The 19721-nt window shown below is 39.5% G+C and overlaps 1 protein-coding gene across 3 annotated transcripts; it reads right to left on the bottom strand.

The window, feature by feature from the left end:
- Positions 1-1231: 1231 nt before the first annotated feature.
- On the bottom strand, positions 1232-18660 carry TMEM263 (transmembrane protein 263). 3 transcript variants are annotated; one of them, XM_026056810.1, is made up of 4 exons: positions 18596-18660; positions 16399-16463; positions 8992-9061; positions 1232-3980 (listed from the first exon to the last, which is right to left on the bottom strand). In XM_026056810.1, the coding sequence occupies exons 1-4, from the start codon at positions 18615-18617 to the stop codon at positions 3694-3696; spliced, it is 444 nt and encodes a 147-aa protein (XP_025912595.1). In that variant the 5' UTR covers positions 18618-18660; the 3' UTR covers positions 1232-3693. The 3 variants fall into 3 exon arrangements, with proteins under 3 accessions (XP_025912595.1, XP_025912596.1, XP_025912597.1); XM_026056811.1 differs by lacking the exon at positions 18596-18660 and adding an exon at positions 10447-10554 and having other exon boundaries at positions 16399-16464; XM_026056812.1 differs by lacking the exons at positions 16399-16463; positions 18596-18660 and adding exons at positions 10447-10554; positions 12729-12794.
- Positions 18661-19721: the final 1061 nt, after the last annotated feature.

Raw genomic sequence — 19721 nt, 5'->3', positions numbered from 1 at the left:
CTTTACTAAGCCATTTTCTTACTGAACACCATCTTTTATAACAGGAAACTGAAGTGGGAATACAGCTGTAATTAAAAATTCACAAGAACCAGCCTTTGTCACTTTCTGACTATCCTTCAGTGCTCAACTACTGAGTAGACCACAGTAATTCAAAAACATCCTTCTCTCAAACACAAAGGGGCATTTCAGCTCTCTGCAGATACTCATACTACAGCATGTAATACTGAACTCCTAAACGGATTGGTGGTTTAGGATGAAAAGGAGGTAAAGACATAAAAGAAAAATTTTCAAGGAAAATTTAATTTCAGTATTTCTACAGGTACCTGGTTTTAAAATTCCTTTCTGATGCAACTTACTCTCATCATTTCTTACAATACTTCCAGTGGCAATGGAAAAAACAGGAAAGTGACATATTTCCTTAACTGAGTCACAATCTGAGTCATCTCAAGCACCTCATTTTCTCTTCTGAATGTTACAGTTTCTCCCTCTCCCCTTTCAAAACAAAGGCATAGACAAGGAGACTACTTTTATATACCAGCAGATCAAAATTCATTCAATATCTCTATACCTTGGAGCCATTTCTTTGTTCTTCCCAGGATTCATTTACAAAGAAACCTCAGATAAGCCCCCGATTACTCTAACATTGTATTGCTGAAATCCTCATCAATCTCTTGCTGTTACTCACACTGAATGTGAACAAGTTTATACAGTTTAAGTTTGTCACATAAAAATCTATAGACCAGCATTTCCCTCACAGAAGGAAGATGCAGATATACAAGTAGTATTTGTATACATTTCCCCTTTTGAAGTGGGGGCTGTGAAATCTCCAGGTTACAACCCACACTTGGAAGTTTCTCAGACGCTTACTAAAATTAATTGATTTCTTGGTTACAAATTCTGCTGGGGACAAAGCAAATTAGTCTTGTCTGTAAGGCACTAGCTTCAATCCCTGAAAAGCAAAAAAACCCCCAACCTAACCTTTCTATAATCTTAAAAGTGGACTTCCACAAGCCTCAGTTCCCAGGAAAATCAGTAAGGAATTGGGTAGTGTCTACGCACAGCCTACAACACAGAGAGGCTAAAGTTTTTAAGAGCTTGTTGACACTACTTAGATGCAGAAAAAAGACACTTCGGGGCATGAAATGATATGAAGATTTCACCCTTAAGTATTCACTAATCTGCCTTTCTCTACAAATTAACAAAGGAAGCTTTCAGAAGTCTGAAACAGCAACAATTTAATGTTTCACAAGTGTCAGGACAGAATCAGAACACAAAAAGAAGTGAGTTTCATATGTGAATGGAAAATATGCAGAATATAGTACAAAGCTCTTCTCTAAAACTAAAACCATATGCCATACTAAAGCATTTCAGTTACAAGATTCAGAGGTAATGACTACAGGACATGGTAAGAACAAAACATAATGAAGCATTGGTAGCTTTTTACAGTTCTAACATTATGTATCTCAGACCACACGTTTTGCTGCAAGCTTCATAGTATAAAAATTAGAGAACGTCATAAAAAAAGAGGTATGATCCGTTCAACATTTAAGTTTTCGGAAAGTGATTAGGAAGGGTTGGTTGAATGTCACAAATATCACTGCTCTGAAATAGCTGACTTTGCAGTCCAGCAGTAGCACTCTGTGGATACATCTACACTGAGAACTGCAGGGGAGCAGATCATACTTAATTATTTGCTGCAGCTAAACTGTTTCTGGTGTCAAAGCTAGCTCATTTCTATAGCTAACTGATATCTCTAAGCTACTCTGTATTCTATATTATTAGCCTTTAACAATAAAAACAGTAAGTCTGCATGTATTGCATAGACTTCTTATACCCCATTATACACTTTCAGCAGAATGGAGCTAAGCATCTGGTGCAAACAACAAAGGAACAGATAACTCCATTTGTTGGGTTTTTTGGTCTTTTCACCCCACCACCAACTCACCATGCTTAGAAATACTGTTAAACATAAAAAATTACTAGTATCAAATAAAGAAAGTTGTTCCAGACTGCAGTTAAAGTACCAATGGCTCAGAAAGACTAAGTGACTACTGTACCATAACTTACACATAGTTTACTTTCAACATCCATGAATAGGAGTAAGTTTTAGACAAGTAATATATTTTGATTTAATTTCTAAAAAAAACAAAATAGAAAAACAACAACCCTATATATCCTTCTTGTACAACCGTAGCCACTGAAAAAGTAAGCTTACATGCTTAAAATTTTTCTGTAGGAACACAAGTTTTTAGTAAATACTGCATGCAGAATGTTCATATGAATCTTCAGTCATCTGTTATGGGCTTCCAAACAAGTTACTTATTTGCAAAGTCAGCACAAAGATCACAGACAGCTTCTATTTTAAGGTAAGAGACAGCTCAAAGTTGCAAGTGTGTTTTGCTCCACTCTGCAGAAGGCCTACAAATGCTCCCAGATGAGGTATATCAAAGTTTGGAATCTGTCAGTATTACTTGGATAATGTTTTTCATTCTTATTTTCCTTTAAGGCCTCATTTGCCTTTTTTTTTTTTTAATAAAAGTGTTAAATGTACTCAAAATCAAAATGTAAAGTATGAGATATAGATGTAGTGAAAAATTTGTTGCATTTGTTTAAATGAGAAGCTAGAAACAAGAAGCTTCTAGCCAGAGCAAGAAGATAACCTGACACATCATGAAGTTAAGACAACAACTCTGCTAGTTCTTCAGTGGTTCCCAACTACACAAAGGATTTTCTTTCAAGTTACACAGTTGTCATAATATAGTGCTAGATGATCACAAACATCAGCCCAGTTTCAATTAAGCCATCATTTTTTTCTAGTGTCTATAAGAAGTTTATTAGAAGCAGCAAGTTTTCACTTGCAGGAGACAGATGTGTATCATTCAATACACCTGAGATTTAGCAATCTTGTTTGCAGTAAAAGCTGACTAAATTTCTGATATCGGGAGTCATAAAGAGAGTCTAAAGCTTGTTCTGTGAACTGCACTGAAACAACAAGACAATTCTTTACACAGCTTCACTTAATAAATTTTTTTTTCCAATAAGGCATTAACAATTAAATTAGTTTACTCTTTATGATCCCTTCTGCCACATGTTGTCAAGCTTTCTCACCTCCTATCTCCCACTCCCATTTCCAATTTGTGCATCCCTCCAGTCCTATTTGTTTCCAGCCCACACTGGCAGAATGCACTCATGGATAGTTTACAGGCTGCCTGCAAATACCGTTTCATAAGTGAAACTACTTAGGCACATCCAACAATGCCATTACACAGTTCAAGGATTCTTAGCAGGAAGATGTGGAAACCACTGGGAACAGTAATTGGCATCTCATATTTATGGTACTGCAGAGATTACCAAATGAAATTTCTGTGTTCACATTTTAATCCAAAACTGCAAGAGACTTACAGTAAGTGAATATTCAAATATGTATTATCCCTTCAGATACACATACTCGCTTCTATAGTTATCAAGTGTAACATTTCACCAGATATAAAGCTTGAATCTAGCTTCTAATAAATCTTCATACACCGTGCTAGCCAAGTTTCGTCTGTCCTTTTCAGAGGAAATCAAGTTACTTGCACAGCTCTTTAGAAGATAGATGTCTAAGATACATGGCTTCTCGTGGTCCAAATCTTAGCAGATTTTAATGCCACTGATGTAATATTCTGAAGAATCAAGTATGTCTCAGTTTTGTTTTTAGTCAGACTTATCCTTTTTCTTCCCTGTTAAAGGCACTTTACTTGCAACAGCAGATCCTACAGCTGTAACACCTCCAGCCACAGCAGAAACACCTCCTTTGACCAGCCCCACTCCCATTGAAGGCACAGATGTGACTGCTGTTTTGGTAATTTCCAAGCTCTTCCCTCCAATCCAAGCAACACCCCCAATCGTGGCACCAACAGCTCCTTTTGTTACGCTGAAGAGGCCACCAGTCACCCGAGAAAGCATGCCAGGCTGCTGCTGTGGGTGGTCTTTTAATGAACCTGAAGGAGGAGACAACATTTGAGTCAGTCAGTGTTACAGTTAAAGCATTTTCAAAAGAAAAGTTATGAATAAGTATTTCCTTGTAGCCTAACAGCCATTACACATGGTCTATACTTATCCAGCAGATTACTTTTCTTGGAAACTCATGCAACACCATTGTTCCAAATAAAGCGGCAAGACACTTTGCTGTAGCAAGATACCTCAATACTGTTTTCTAAAAAATCAATACTGAGCCTACAACTCTCAGGCATATAGCTCCCAGGCAGTTTTTTAAATAATAAATTCCTGTCCCCTGTCCCTATGCATCACCACCTTCCCAGACTCTGGAAAGCCTCATGGCCAAGTCAGCTTCCTTTCTGGACTTTAATAAAGGGGAAAACCCCTTTATTAAAGGGGGCTCCCCCTACCCCAATACTCAGAATTACCCATGGAGGAAAAATAACCGGCAGCACAACTCCCTAAGGAAGGGCTGGAAAAGGTTTCCTGGAGAAAGAACCAAATGTTTGAGCCAGAAGTTCATTAAAAATGAGGAGGTCTTCTTTGAAAAGAACTCACCTTGAGATGAAGTACTTCCTTTTCTTAATAATTACTGTTTTGAAGATGTATTTACAGGGGGCATATACCAAGGTCAGAAAAGAGGGGAAAAAAGGTTAAGAATAGGAGAAGTACCAGAGGGACTCAAAAGAAGAGAAGAGGAATAAAATAAAATAAAATAAATCAGGACAGCTCTTCGCTGTACCACTTCCTGTCTTCATCACGTACACAAATCTGATTTTCTTCCAAAAAGGCCTTTTCTGTTCTTCAGATGGGGAAGGGGGAAAAAGTAAGTCAGCCTGCCAAATAACTTTCAAGGAAGTTTATTAAGTAAAAGAAGGAGTCCCCAAAAGCATTAATGATGTCAAGCAGTTACAACTTCCAACAGAAATTGCCAATAGAAGCACAGAAAGATCTCTAACCATGGGATTTCTGCATGTTGCTGACAGTGTAAATCTCCCCATTTTTTCTTCTTAATGTTATGTTTAAATTTCACTTGCATAGTTTCTTACTACGTGCAGTATAAGTCAATTTGTATTCTGTATTTATTGTATGATTACATAGCCTCAAAATAATAGGAAGTATTAGAGTAATAGGAAGACAACGAGAACTAGGTTGCTTGTCTGCAAACTCAGCACCAGATAGCTGCTTAGTCCTGTAATAATTTCATAATTACTTCACACTTCTAAGTGTAAGCTTCAAAAAGATAAGGATATACATGTACCTTCCCTCTAAAGGGAACTGACACTACAGCTTCACACCCCACTACTACATAAATATCATCTTATCTTTAAAGAAGATATAGAACTTTTAAAGCAGATTGTTTTGTTTCAACATTGTATTGGCATTATATTGAACCACACATGAAAGTTATCTACTGCACCTGTAAGGTAGCTTAGCCCTGACACAATTTGTCTGTAAGATATTTTCAACGTGAGCCTTCAGGAATCTCCAGTCTTCCATAATAATGTTACATATGCAGCATTTGTTCAGCTCCTGCCTTGTCAATTCCTCACCAACTCCAAATATGTCTCCTTCTCAAAAAAAGTTTCAGAGAAAAACATGGCAAAAAAAAAAAAACTAACAAGTATAGGACGAGAGTTCCATTTTTTTAAAAAAAAAACTTATAACTATCTGTACGTAATACATTGGATTTAGATACATTTCCCTTGCTTAGGGAAATCAACAGGAAGACCAAGTAAAGAGCAAGTGAGCCATGGCAGGCAGAGCTAGGGAAAAAGCAAACACAAAATAAAGAGGCAAGGGAGTCAAAGGCAGAAGGAACATGCTGGAAAGAGGACAACATCTAGAGAGGCAGAAGGGGAAAAAGCAGCTATAGATCCATCAGAGACCATCTCCAGCCCCTGTCAGTACACTCACTCTGCACAGCAACGTGCCTTAGGAGACTCAGCAGAACAGGACTGTCACCAGGGCCCTGCTGCTGACAACTCACATGGAGAAGACAGTTCTGAAGAGTCAGTCCACAGGATGTGGACACTCATGTACTACAAGATGAGACTAAAACGAACAACTTCTCACATGCATCCAATGAGCTTGTAATAATGCCAGAACTGACCCAGGACTAAGTATTCATTACAAAAAAATAAAGTTCAGAGTTCCTATGAGCGTGCCTGGAATAATTCAAACAAAAAGAGGCCATCTCAAAGAACGAATTTCTTATAGGTTTGGTGGAAAAAAAATAGGCATATAGAAAAGAGGAACAGTGCAGGTCAATGGAGCAGAAAATACCAAAATACTTTCAGCTTACACTAGTCTCCCTTACTTAAGATAAGAAATTGATTTCTGTAAGAAAAAGGGTTGTGGAAACTAGGAGGATAAGTCACAGCCTTTCACCTAAAGTCAAATAATATCCTTGTTAGTTCGTTTTAAGTCAGTAGTCTTCGACCTTAAGAACTCCAGCAAAGAGGCATCTCCAACTGAGGCATACAGAGAACATAATTTCTATTTACATACAAAAAACCTTTAAAGAATTGCATTCTGAAAGAGGTATTTATAGACCCTGGTGTAAATTCTACTGTCTAGAAAGGATTCTTATGACTAGAGCTATACACCTTGTAAAAAATTAATTCAGCTAATGCTTCACTTCTGCCTAACTGTATCAATATGATTGGGTTGAATGGGAAGAAAATTTTACCATACCGAATTTTAACAGCTGATTTCAGCAATTCAGGAAGAAAGCAGTCATCACAGTGAGCTTAAAATAAATAAATAAATCACAAGAGGAAAAAAACCCACAAAAACAATCTTGGCATGCTTTTCCTTGTGTTAGTTAAGATTGCCAATCCCTTGACAAAGCCTACTACATTTCACAAGCACACATACTGACTGTGACTTGCTGTATTAATAACTGCATACTTCTAGTGATGGTTGCCATGTTCCCATCTCATTCCTATTTGTGTTGTTCATGAGATCTAGTAAATGCCTGCAGCTGCAAAGAGTTTCTACTGCTGGCTGATTTCTATTCTAGGATAAGCATAACTTGTCTCCTTGTTTCTAATCAGTATGAGAAAGAAGATTAAAAAAAAAAAAAAAGAATATTCCTAAATCCAGGGAGAAAATGACAAGTTCCCTGCTCAAGGGGTTGGCTCCTCCATACTACTTTACAGCCAGCTTCCTGCTGAAAAAAGTCTGACAGTGAACAACAGTGTGAATGAGTGTAGGTTGCAAAGGTTGGTGCTGCTCGCAAAGTAGAACATAAAACATGTATAGTATTACTCACAGCAAGCACACAGAAGAATACAGAAACTTCTTCCCTATATATAATTCTTTAAAGCCTTTGGGCACCTAACTTGTCAAGTGTCATTTGGACAACTTGGAACTACTTATATCTTTAAAAAAGACAGTGAATTGGTTTTGGAATCAAGTCTTTCCTGTAAGAATTTTTTTTGGCAGCCTGTTCAGAGGGCCAACCTTCTTGCCAAGACTGAACTGGTAAGCTTCCATCCTTATTTGGCCTTCATTTTACAACAGTAAAAGTGTATCACATATAAAGGCCTTGTACAACATTTAAAACAGGTACATTCTTCATGGGTATTCCAACATTTAAACTGAACATATAAGGCTCAAAAAGTGCACATGAAACAGAAGGAAAAGAAAAAACCCTTCAAGGAAGGTCTTTCCTTTAAGTCAAGTTCTGTTTCATTCCATTCCATCTTCTAACTGCATCAACTCCCTCCAGCTATTTTAACTATATACTCAAACTGGTTACTATCCTATTCAAAGAAGATACTGTGCAGAAGAAACGTAAGTCTCAGTAACTCACAAGTTTTATTTAAAACTCTGCAATACCTGTAGACAATCATCCTCTGCTGTTAAGATCTGGATAACCTATTAAATTTGTATTAAATGGAAGCCAAAAAATGTCCTTGAAGGAGACAGTCAGACAACTGGACAAGTCCAATGTAATTTACCAGTCAGAGCACATTTCAAGCTCTATTCATGGTGTTGAACACATTTAAACTTAACTCAAACTTTAATGAAAAAAAAAGTCTCAAACACTAGACTTGGGAATAATGCATTAGGGCATGGTTTCTAACCTGGCATTTGTTTTTAGAAACGCTTCCAATGTTTCTTGACATTTGGAGATCTTGATAACTCCACAGGTGCTTAAAAAGATTTTGTCATAGCACCATGATATTGTACTATGTTCAAGTATAGTAGAGCTTAAGAATCACTATGCAAAAAAGACTCATTGACCTCTGCATCCAACCCATTCAGTCTTAAAGCAACAGAAGATGACAAAATACAGACAACCTATATACCAAAAATGATTTTTGATCTAGTATGCTTCCAGCTGTATCATGCAAAGAGCTCTTCACAACCCTGCTGTTCCACAGCCTAGAAGGGAATATAGCTGATTTGCAACTATATTTTCTCTGCAGAGCTAATTAATAACCAATTTAAGATTCATTTGGCTCAGATGATCAAGGTGTTATTGAAGTCAAGCTTCTTTTTTTTTTTTTTTGGAAACCATGAGATTAAGTTAACAGTTAGAACCACAGTTAATTTTATGGAAAAAAAAAAGGGTCTCCAAGAGCATTTTGTTAAAACATAAAAAATAAAAAAAAAATCTCGCGCCCTATAGATTCAGCACAGTATCCAAAGTCAAGCTGGGCTCTTTCTATTTCATATATGAACACCAGAAATAAACACCTATCAGACCAAATTCACATCCCTGGAAGCTATGTCTACAGTTTGTCTTTCAGTTTCTGCCCCCGGGCTTATAATTTATCAGTAGAGTTGTTTGCTAAGTTACAGTCAATGGATTTGTATCAAGGGAATACTGAAGGGAAAGAGAATCCAGGCTCATCCCCTTCCATTCCAGAGCTGGTTTGTTTACTGTTACTTAAACAAAAGCTGGAAGTGTTTTAGCCTGCAGAGTCTTTTTTGAAGAGTTAATTGAATTTCTGATGAACTTCTGTAAACTTACTTGATATTATGAGAACTACTACATACCTTCTGGTGGTTCATCATGGAGGTATGATGGGACTTCCTGTTGATTTTTGTCCGTTTGATTCATTATTGCCTAAAAGAGAAATTCATATACGCTGTACATCTTTTCTGGCAAAGTGTAAACGTAACCTTTAAATCTAAAATTCATGTAGTTTAAAGTTCCATAAGAAAGAAACTTCTCTTTCATTACTAGGTAAGCCAGCAGCTACTAACCAATTAGTACTCTTTTTATTATCAGACTGTGCTTTTACATTTTTCAAACTAGTTCAGTACTTGAAAAAGAAACTTTCAACAGGTCAGCAGGCTTGGTGCAAACTGCCACCCCTCCCTCACTAAGTACATCTCAAACCTACAAGGTGATCAAGAAGAAAAATGGTATGAAAGCAAAACAGCCACTGCCATACAACAGCTTATATTTACATACTAAAAAGAAGAGATCAGTGATTGTCAAGGTGGTGGATGCTAGAGAAACAACAGCAGCCTATCTATAAGACTTGATGCAACCTAGAAAGCAGCAGTTTGGAAAAAAACACAAAACAAAAAAAACCCCAAGAAACAATCCTTGCAGTAGAATTTGAACAAATGTCATGAAAACAAGATTGAACAAATGTAATGAAAACACTCCAGTTATCTTGTAATAGTACTGCATACACAATCTGGTGACAGAAGCAAAAGCAGACTATTTCAACTATGCACAGACTTTCTGATGGAAACGTTTCAGGCAGAGAATTTCTTTATGCCAAGTAAAGCTGTTTCCTAGAGCAGTTCTAGAGCAGTAGTCCCTAACGGAGAGGCGAAGCTCAGGAGGAAACTCAAATCAGCAGCTCTGCTCACTGCATTTTCCCTTTTGTGGAGAAAAAAGCAAGGACTAGTCCAGGTTTCCCTCCTGCTTTCCTCCCCACCAAAATGTGCTTCAGTATTAGGTCCTGCCTCCTCCCTGGAGCCCTCCTGCTAATCCTGCTCTCTTCTCTCAGTAAGCACTGAGGGAGGGTTGGCTAGGAAAAGGAGAAATGAGTTGTATTAAACCACTCATCATCCTGCTATCTCCCTGCCTGGCCAGTGACCCACTAATTCCCTTCTCCCTGCACACATACGCAAGCCTTTACAAACTTCAGATTTCTTCCAGGAGTCACTGACCGCCATAAAAGAAGAATTCCAGGCTCTTTTGCCTATTCCCAAGTTTCTCTGTACCTCGTCATTTGGGCGAGAAAGCAGGGGCTGGAATCTGAAGAAGGGATGAGGAGGCAGAAGCAGAACTTGAGGGTGGGAAGATTCACCTAGAGAGCAATAGCTAAAACCCTAGTAGTACAATTACAATGACAAAACATCACAGTAAGAACTAGCACCCACATACTGAATGAGAGATCTCTGTATCAGAACAGAGCCTGAATTGAATATTAAAAAGTCCTCACAGTCAGCATGGAGGATATCAGTTCATGACTCAGAATGCATACATACCTTTAAAAGAAAGCTGAACAGGAAGGCAAGCAAAAAAAATCCACCACCAGTAGGGCTGGTTTGATGGGAATGACAAACAAGCTTCCTTCAAAAGTCAGAAATCTAAACCTGGAAGCCAAAAAACAGGAAAATGAATTATAGTACATCAACAGGGAAGACCAAAGACATGAAGGCTAAGAGGTAACTGGGGTAAGGGAGAAGAGGGAGTTATATAATTCCTTGTTCTTTCATTTATCACAAGTCAGTAAGTAAAAAAAAAAAAAGAAAAAAAAAAAAAGAACTTGACAGATTGTAGAGCATAAGAGGAGGACAAAGATACTAAGAAAGGACTGAATTCCGGTACTAAGTGATTTCTTTGCAACAGTCTTCATTATTAATTATGTGAATTGGAAGAAATATGCAGATTTCATCTTCACTGTGAGAAGATACACGTATGTTGTTGTAGGTTTTTTCCTAACTCAAAAAAAAAAATAATACCAAGCACTATCAGAATAAGAAGTGTTTCCTCCCATACTAAGGCAGATGCTGAAACCAACTGACAAAGATCTGACATTACTTTATCAAAACATCTGCATGAACTAAAGTATCTGTACTGCTAATTAACATGTGGCCACATTGCTAGTTAAGATGATTACTGTATTAGGAATCTGGAAGGAGATCACAGCCTAGCAAGCCTTATTTCAACAAGGAGAACAACTGAAATAATTTTAAAGTAGACTTAAGAGAGATCCAAATGAATTGAGACAAATTTCTATGAAGAACTACTTCTCTCATCTCTTCGAATCCTCTGCATGTAACACCCAAAAGAAAACCCAGCTTGAAATTGCTTGTTTGAATTTCCAGAAAGTTTCTGTCAACAATTCCTCACAAGAAGCTCAGAAAAAAATATTTGATCTCATTAGGAAAGGCAAAATACTGCCAGGGATTATGAATAAATTTTGAAGGCAGTCAGACTAAGTTATTAATGTGGAAGAATGCTAGAAAACAGAGTGTCCAACAGCAAGAATGAGGACAAGGCTGGCAGACAGATATGGTGTGGAAAAGACAGCTTGGTAACTCTCCATAATCTAGGTTAGGCCATCGTCAGGTTTACTCAAAGTTCCCCGCGAAGCCAAACGAGCGAAGCGACATATTGGCAGGCAAGTTTCACAGCAGAGTTTCTAGAATAGGGACAAAGCATTAGAACATAATTTAAAAAAATTGCAGCTCTACATAAAAACAGTGACAAGGTTAGGCATTCCTCCCTATTATCTCCCCCAAAACAGCAAGGTTATGTAATTCTTGACCATAAGCTCCTTTTTAAGAGGTACACAGAAATATTACACAATACGTCACTCACATGCAATGGTCCAACACAGTTATAAGCCCTTCTAAACCACAGAAATACTCCACCACCCCTCTTACAACTACACGGACTAGAGTGTCCTATCATTCACAGCTCAGGTGCTGCTGACCTGCTGTACCAGACCCCAAGAGCCAGGAGACTACTATATGCGCCTGAGAAAAATAGCTAAGGAAAACTAACTCACTGTTGGCAAGATTGAATTTATTCTATAAAGGACTGCAACTCCACAGAAGAGAGCTTTTGGGTGTGTGCGGATCAGAAAGCTGAAGAACCACACTTATGATGTGTGGCTCTATCAGCGCCTGGAAGTAATCCAGCGATGCTGCTAGGTGTTCCTAACAAGCCTATTCTAGTTTTCACTCACTGTTCTCCGGCTACATCGGTATACAGGAAAAAAATCACAGGAGAATCACATCCCTATGAGAAAAGGCTTCCAGGCTGACCTGGAACAGAAGTTGGCACAGGGGAGAGATAACAAAGCCTTGGCACAGGATTCAAGTCTTGGTTTTTCCGTAGACATTCTCCAGTAAATTTACACAGCCAAGACCTAGATCCAACAAAAGACTTGAGCAACAAATTTTAAGACGCCTGGGTTAAACCCTAAGCTACATGACCTTGTATCCAATTCAACACGTCAGGAGACTTAAGAGCCTCTGAAAAGTGATCCAAAATCCTGTGTGCTGAACATGGTGTAATGTAACTGGTGAACAGGAAACATTAAACACAGGAGCATGCCTTAAACCTGACTCCCTTCCAGAGATTTAAGGTGGGTATTTCTATTGACTGGCTGTCAAAGGACTGGAATAACTTCTTGGTGACAGATGACTTCATCCAATCTTCAGAAGAAGAGAGCAGGAATATTATTTTTCTTTAAACATTGGAGTTTAAAAAGCAGGAACAATCACCATACTTCATGTAATGCCGTAAAAGCACTCACCACAATTCAGTGCCTCCTTGGGCTAGTAAGAGCCAAGCTCCTATGTCCCACCTTGCAAAAGAGGTCCACTGGTTCACCAGACTGTAGTCTATCCTAAGGGAAACTACTCTGCATCCTCCCTGTCGAAGATGTGCCCCAAGAAAGAAAAAGAATGTAAAAATCTTCTGTAAGACCCAAAAGAGAGCACAACTCTCAGCTAATGCCTAAGGCACTAATCTGAAGGTGCAAGGCCAATACTTTTGGGGGAGAATTAAGCCACTCAAATGTGGTACTGATTAAAGCGCACTGAAAACTTAATTGGAAACTAGAGATTCAAAGTCCAAATATTCCATGAAAATACATTGTACTGACAGAACTGCAATTGAAACCCAGCCAATTCAAAGAGTTTGTCTGCTGTTCTGCTCACCTCCTCACAAGTCCATATAGCAGGAGATCTAGGAGTCCCAGCTTCTAAATCTCTATCTCTACAGTAGGCTGAGCTGCTAGAGTTATTTGAATTATTTCAGCAGCTCTGGGAAACATTTTTGAACAGGCTGAATAGAGAGACCTATTTAAATTTTTGCTCCATCATGAAGAGTAGTTTAAAATTTCATAATTTCTTGCAGAATGAGAGTGCTGATTTCTAGCATTAAACATCAAAGTTGAGAACTGTTTTATGTGACACAGCAACTCGTAAGAACATCCATCAGGATATAATATGCAACTTCACTTACATAACAGAATTAAGTTTCATTTTAAAATTCAGGATTTTGGTAGTAGATGAGGAGCTAACACTTCTTAGTTTTACAGTGAGAGGGCTCAGGAAGAAAAAAAGGGGAAGAAAGCGAGGGTGGAAAGTTAATTCATATAATTTGAAGACCTCATTCAGAAATTTAAAGCAGTCAGTTACTGTAAGAGATGCCAGTATATATTACATGGAATTATGCAAACAAATACTTGAAGGACGTGAGAAAACCAAACTTTCCAAACAATTCAGGAATAACAATTTTTTCTAAGCATGAATACAAAGGAATCTGATGTTAGAGACTTCTAACATCTTAAGATTTTCCAAATGAAATTAAACAGTCCTCAGTTGAGATGTGAAAGATCACATTTCAAAAATGTCTCTAGCTGATTCTAGTTTGAGTAACACTACATCCAGTTAAAACCGCAGACGGACTTTGGGTAGGATGAATGTTGCCTGCACTTCTTGTCCCAGCAGACTGCTCAGTATTGCTGCTGCTTTTTCTGAAGCAACTATCTGAACTAAAAGGATTTAAGCTGCTGTAGATTTAGATTATATTTTTCCCCCAAACGATTAATCATTAAGTGTGATATGCTACTGCAATGTTAAAATCAAACTTAACAGCATTTAAAAAACCCTTATTTTTTAATATAATTATCAATATGATTTTTACTTGATTTTTAAGGAACTGCTACACACAAAAGACTTTTTAATAGAGAAATACAGCCCCAAGCCTATAAATTCTTGAAACTATATGCAAGCTTATTCACAGAAGTAATCATCCTGATCTCAGCAGGGTTACTTGTATGCCTAACTCTAAGCATACAGTCTGCCTCATCAAGAACCAGTATTTAATAAACTTCTATGGCATTGAGTGTTCACCACTGAAGAACAAAACTTATTTTGGGATTCTAGCTTTCAGTATTAATAAAAACTGGAGGAGGGGGAAAGGTACAAACTTTTTAAGAAGAGCCTAAGATTGTAAGTGTTGAGGAAGCTGCAAGAGATCCCCATGTCCCCAGTGTTAGCAGCAGGTACAGTATAAAACTGAAGTCAGGAGTTAACAACCAATAAGCAGGAATCTAAGTTATGCACATGCACTACACTCCCCTCTACATCCACAAGCATTTATCAGATAGCATAGAATTTGATACTGATCCTGAAGGCACGAAGTTAAATTTGTTGAAACCCTCTATTTTCCAGTCAGCATTCTGAAAACGTCATCTTTGGCATACTGACGTTTTCCAAATGTTTTACAACCACCTTGGTTAGAATTTGTATTTCCATAGAGGGTGTTGGTGGGGAGAGAGGGGCACAGCAAACCACAAAAGACCTTTAGCAGGTATTCGCCAAGGTTACATTGTAGAAAGAAAACATAAAATAATGTCGGCAAAGTACAATTATTTTTTATACGTGGGGAGCTCAAAAGATTGCTAGATCACTGCACACTCCTTGCTGAGTCAGCTCATGAAAAACAAGGAGAAAAAACCCATGATTAGAAAAGGGGGGGGGGGAAGAATCCAGATTCACCTCGCACCTAGTTTTTACAGGTCACCAGGCATAAAACCATGTTGGCAATTTCAAAGAGAAGGAAAATACTGCTTCCAATAACAACAGCGGCTCTTGGGAAGAAGCCACAATATGGAAGTCCCATCTCTGGTATCTCAAGTTAAGGGTTCGTCTTAGCAGAAGGAACAAAGAATTTTCTGGATTCACAATTTCTTGTACAAGCAGAATACGAGGAACAAACTACCTGTCCAGAAAGGCACTATTTGCTACAAGCTGCTGAGCTTGTACAAGATCTCTCCATTGGACTTAAGACTGGATGATATTCAGTTACTGAATATGCACACTTGTCTTCACATTCAAGGAGAAAGCTGGTCTTATTTACCCTGCAACATTCAATAAGCGTATTAAGTAGTTCCAGAGCACCGTCTCATTTTTTATGACTTACCCTCACATGTCAAAACAGCGTAAAGCATAGCCGGAAATATACACTGGTGGTTTAAAACAGAGCACAACCAAAACTAGAGGGTTTCATAGATATGCAATTTTTTCACTACGCACTGAATCATGCAGAAACACAGAATACAACAGTACAATTATTGCATGTAGTGCAAGCACATGTAACAAGGCAAAGATGGATCAGAAATCTGAACTTGGGAACTTCCCTGATTTTTTTTCAGAACCTTCTTCAAACTATGCTAAGACTGAGGGGGTGAGAGAGGGGAAAAAAAGTAAATAGTTCATTGCTTGGCATTTTCATCCTGTGATGTCAAATTCACAAAATCTTATGTCATGAGAAAAAGACTCCCACTTCTTTTAACACACACACATTAAGGGATCACAGAGAGTGAGGCGGGATCCCTATGGAGTCCTGGCAGAATGCATACGGGTGTGCATGAAGCACATGTCCAGCGCTTCAGCGGCACTTTCCATTCTCCTTCCTTTCAGCTGTGCAGACTAACACGTAAGCTTTGTGTTTTCTTCTGTTAGGAAGTGGAAGCAAACCCAGATCTTCAGCCAGATTTCAATCAAACAAGAACACACGTAAACTATTGACTAGTTTTTGCTCCACTTACAAAGGTACTAGTCATTCAAGAGATAAATTATCATTTATCTTTTTAATATAACGGTAAAATACACATCACCCTTCAGCATAAAAAAAAATAATTTTTTTTTAAACTTAAGTCATGCTTTTGACTGGTCTTTCATACTGTCAGAATATGAAAGATATGGGAAATTTCAGTCAAAGAACTGAAAGCAAATCTCACACAGGTGTAAAGAAAGAAGTGGTTTAGAAGAAGATTTTTAATTCAAGAGTTACTTATGATTAACATTAACACCATTATGGCACCCTGAATGAAAGTGCTAGGAAATTCTACATTAGCCATGCAGCTACACACACATTCACAATGAAGCTGATTTAAATAAAAGAATTCTCACCAAATGTATTCCTTTGTGAAGGAGGTGTCTGTTTGGCTGTTTCCACAAAGATATTCTGCATACACCTATGAGAAAAGTAGTATGTTTAATGGCAGCTTATGGAACAGTGCTACTGTCACATTCCTGCCACGTATTTATGGTTCCCACCATATGCACATACGGCTCCCACACTATTATAATAAGGACAGAAGCAGACAGACTTAAGGAGTTTACAAAGTTTATCTAACACATTGATTCTTTCTGTGTTCTTGGGCAATGGAGATAAATTTCTACTTAATCCATACGCTGTCACGAGGATTACTGCAAAGCCTGGTAATCAGACGATGTCAAGATGCAACCTCTCCTCAACAAGTCAGGAGTTCTTAGACAGCAATTAGTATAAAATTTTAGTCTTCCATTAAGAAGAGGGCTGTGACCATTACAGATGTACATGCACCTTCCCAAACTTTGCACGATGCTTGTGATGTCTTTCTGACTTTATAGACAAAAAGCCTTACTGTTTCAGCAGAGCGAACCTGGCCCAAGCAGCAGCCAGTAAAAACTGGTTTGTTTCAATGCCACTACTCAAATATTTGTGGGCAGCAGTGAAACTACCCAAGGATGAGGCCAATTTCACTTGGCAGCCTAACGCGGCTCCAACAGCCACAGCAGCAGACAGCGCTGGGACAATTCACCTGACAGAGCTACAGACAAGCAAGTACCCCTCTTAGCCCACCACGAAAAAGATTATCTGACTTCTGGCCACCTACTACGCAGTTAGAAAGCTTTGCTATGGAGGTGAGGGAAAACACCACAAGCCCCACCACGCGCATGTCTCCCCTTCCCCTCTTCCAGCAGCCGCAGGAGGCTGCAAAATGAACCTGACAGCTTTCACATATACATGCAAAAGTACCATCCCTAAAACAAATTTTAAGAAATACATTTTGGAAAGAGTAACAACACTCTATTCTCCAAATTAAACCCCCAAATAAGCATGAAGACAAAAAGGCAATCCCGTCTGTGACTTCTCTTTGGGGCTCTGCTTCAAGCTGCACATTAGCTATCTGCTAGCTATCCTACTTTATGCCTTAGATTAGTGCTTGTAACATACTACGTGCAGAAGCGCTAAGTGTTGTTAGTTCTGGCAGATGTAGCCCCCCTGAGCACAACCTTTATGGAAATGTATTTTTCAGTTATTTAATGCAAAGGAGACAGCTTACTGAGCTTCCAAACGAAGAAAGAGTTGATGCTGACAGTACTGCAGTAAAAAACAAATCCAGGCACGCAGAAAGTGTGTAGCTAAAAAACCATGAACATAGCTGACATTTCAACAGGTCTTCTGTTTAAAAGCCAAGTTTCAAAATTTCAGATTTATATATAAAGAAAGACTGGCTTGAAAACGCGCATGCCAATTTCAGAGGAACAAGGCACAGCAAAAGATCATGGCAAGCAGATCAGAAGCTTCCAGGTATGAACCATCGCTTGCTTTTAGAATTATGGTAGGGTGGGCTACAGAAAAGTGAGGAGTTACCAAGGCTGCTTCAGGAAGTATGAATAACAGGCTTACAGCATGCGGGGTTCAGCAGTAGGGAAGGTAATGTAACCTGTATTAAAAAAAAACAACACCCCACACAATTAAAGGCAAAAGAGAGTCATTTCTCCTGGAACAAGACAACCATAACTGCCCAGGATATTACACCACTGTATCTCCCTATAAGACAATCCAGCATCTTATCACCCTCAATTAAAGAAAGCATATATCAAGCTCCAAAATAGACTCTAGGGAACGTTTGATGTTGGTAATTTTTGGTAAGTTTTGGTATTGGTAAGTTTTCACTGAAGCAGAACACTTAAGGATTTGTAAGATACCAAATCAAAGCGGGCAGAGCGAGGGCTGTGTACTGAACTCTACTCTTCCAGGTTTTCCAGATATGGCTTTCAGAAATTATATGGTAGATTTTGGTAAGGCCCACGGCACAGCTTTGAAGAGGTCAAGGGCTTACTGCGCTCACCAGCACTGTCAGCCGTCATCTCCTGCTTGTTAAGCCTTCCAAATTGGAGCCTTCCTGTTTTCTTTTAATACTTCCCCAGGTATGTCAGCTCTTAATCCTCCTCAGCTCTCTTTTTCTATGAGGCCTATAAAAGACATAGCCTGACAGCGCTTCACAGCAAGAGTGATAAAGCAGCTGCTGCACTTCCTTGCTAACAAAATAATGACCTTTTTCCCTAGTGTCTGCCATCTGTTCATTGTCTTCCGTCTGATGTTTAGACCTGCTGGCTTGTTGGATAAGGACCACCTTTTGGTTTGCACTTCTGCAGCGCAGCCTCTTTCTGTGCAGAGGAGGCAGTACTAGCACCAACTCCGCTGAATGTCCAGCCACAGCTCAACAGAACTATGGGGCTTTAAAAAAGAGATAGTATTTACTGAGCAATCTTAAGGAGTAATGTGCATACAAACCAATATTAGCTTAATTCAGCATACAAACCATCTTGCACATACCCTGCTAAATACACAGAGACATACTGACCAAAACAGCCCTCTGGAAGAAGAGGCGGCTACACACGTTTTGTATTTAGCTTCCATAGAGAAGCGACATCTTGATTCAGAGTTCTCGTTCCCAGTGCAGTTAAACAGGCAGAAGGCAGCATGTAATCACGTTTGCGGCCATTGCCTACCAGCTTCACACAGCCACCAGAACCAGCTGCACGGCTGAAATAACCTGCCTTTATTTTCAGGCCGCACCACATGAATACCAAGGCTGGATGAACAGGAGAAGCTGAGCTACCTCCAAGAAGCTTATAAACATCTCTCCTAAACGCTGCTCCATAAAGTTGAACTTAAAAGGATGAAATGGAAAGTTACTCCAGGAAACACTTGAAAACAGTAAAGTTTTTTTTTTTGGGGGGGGGGGGGGGGGTAACATAAAGCTTCTTTTGGCCCAGGAGCGTTGAAAGAAAACGAGTCAGAGGGAAAGTCACCAGGGAAAGGGCTTTTCCCAGGGTTTTTTGGGGGCCGCCGGGGCAGCCCCGGAGCGCGGCGCCTTGCGGTGCCCGGGCCGGGCCGGCACTGACGTGGCACCGAGGCCGCGACCGAGCCGAGCCGAGCCGAGCCGGGCCGGGCCGGGCCGGGCGGCGGCGCGGGCAGGTGGCGGCGCTGCCCGGGGCCTCCTCCCGCCCCGCCGGCCGCGGCTTGGCGCCGGCGGCGCTGCCGCGTCCTCCCCTTCCTCCTCCCCCAGAAGTTTCTCTTCCCCCGATGGGGGAGAAAAAGAGAGAGAAGAGAGGAAGGGAAGAGCGAGCGCTCCGCGCTCGGGCTCCACTCACCGCTCGGCTCGGCTCGGCTCGGC

The sequence above is a fragment of the Apteryx rowi genome, unplaced genomic scaffold (genome assembly GCF_003343035.1).
Source record: "Apteryx rowi isolate R43461 unplaced genomic scaffold, aptRow1 scaffold_133, whole genome shotgun sequence".
NCBI lineage: Eukaryota > Metazoa > Chordata > Aves > Apterygiformes > Apterygidae > Apteryx > Apteryx rowi.
Note: the sequence above shows the minus strand (reverse complement) of the source record. Positions and strands in the feature narration are given on the sequence as shown.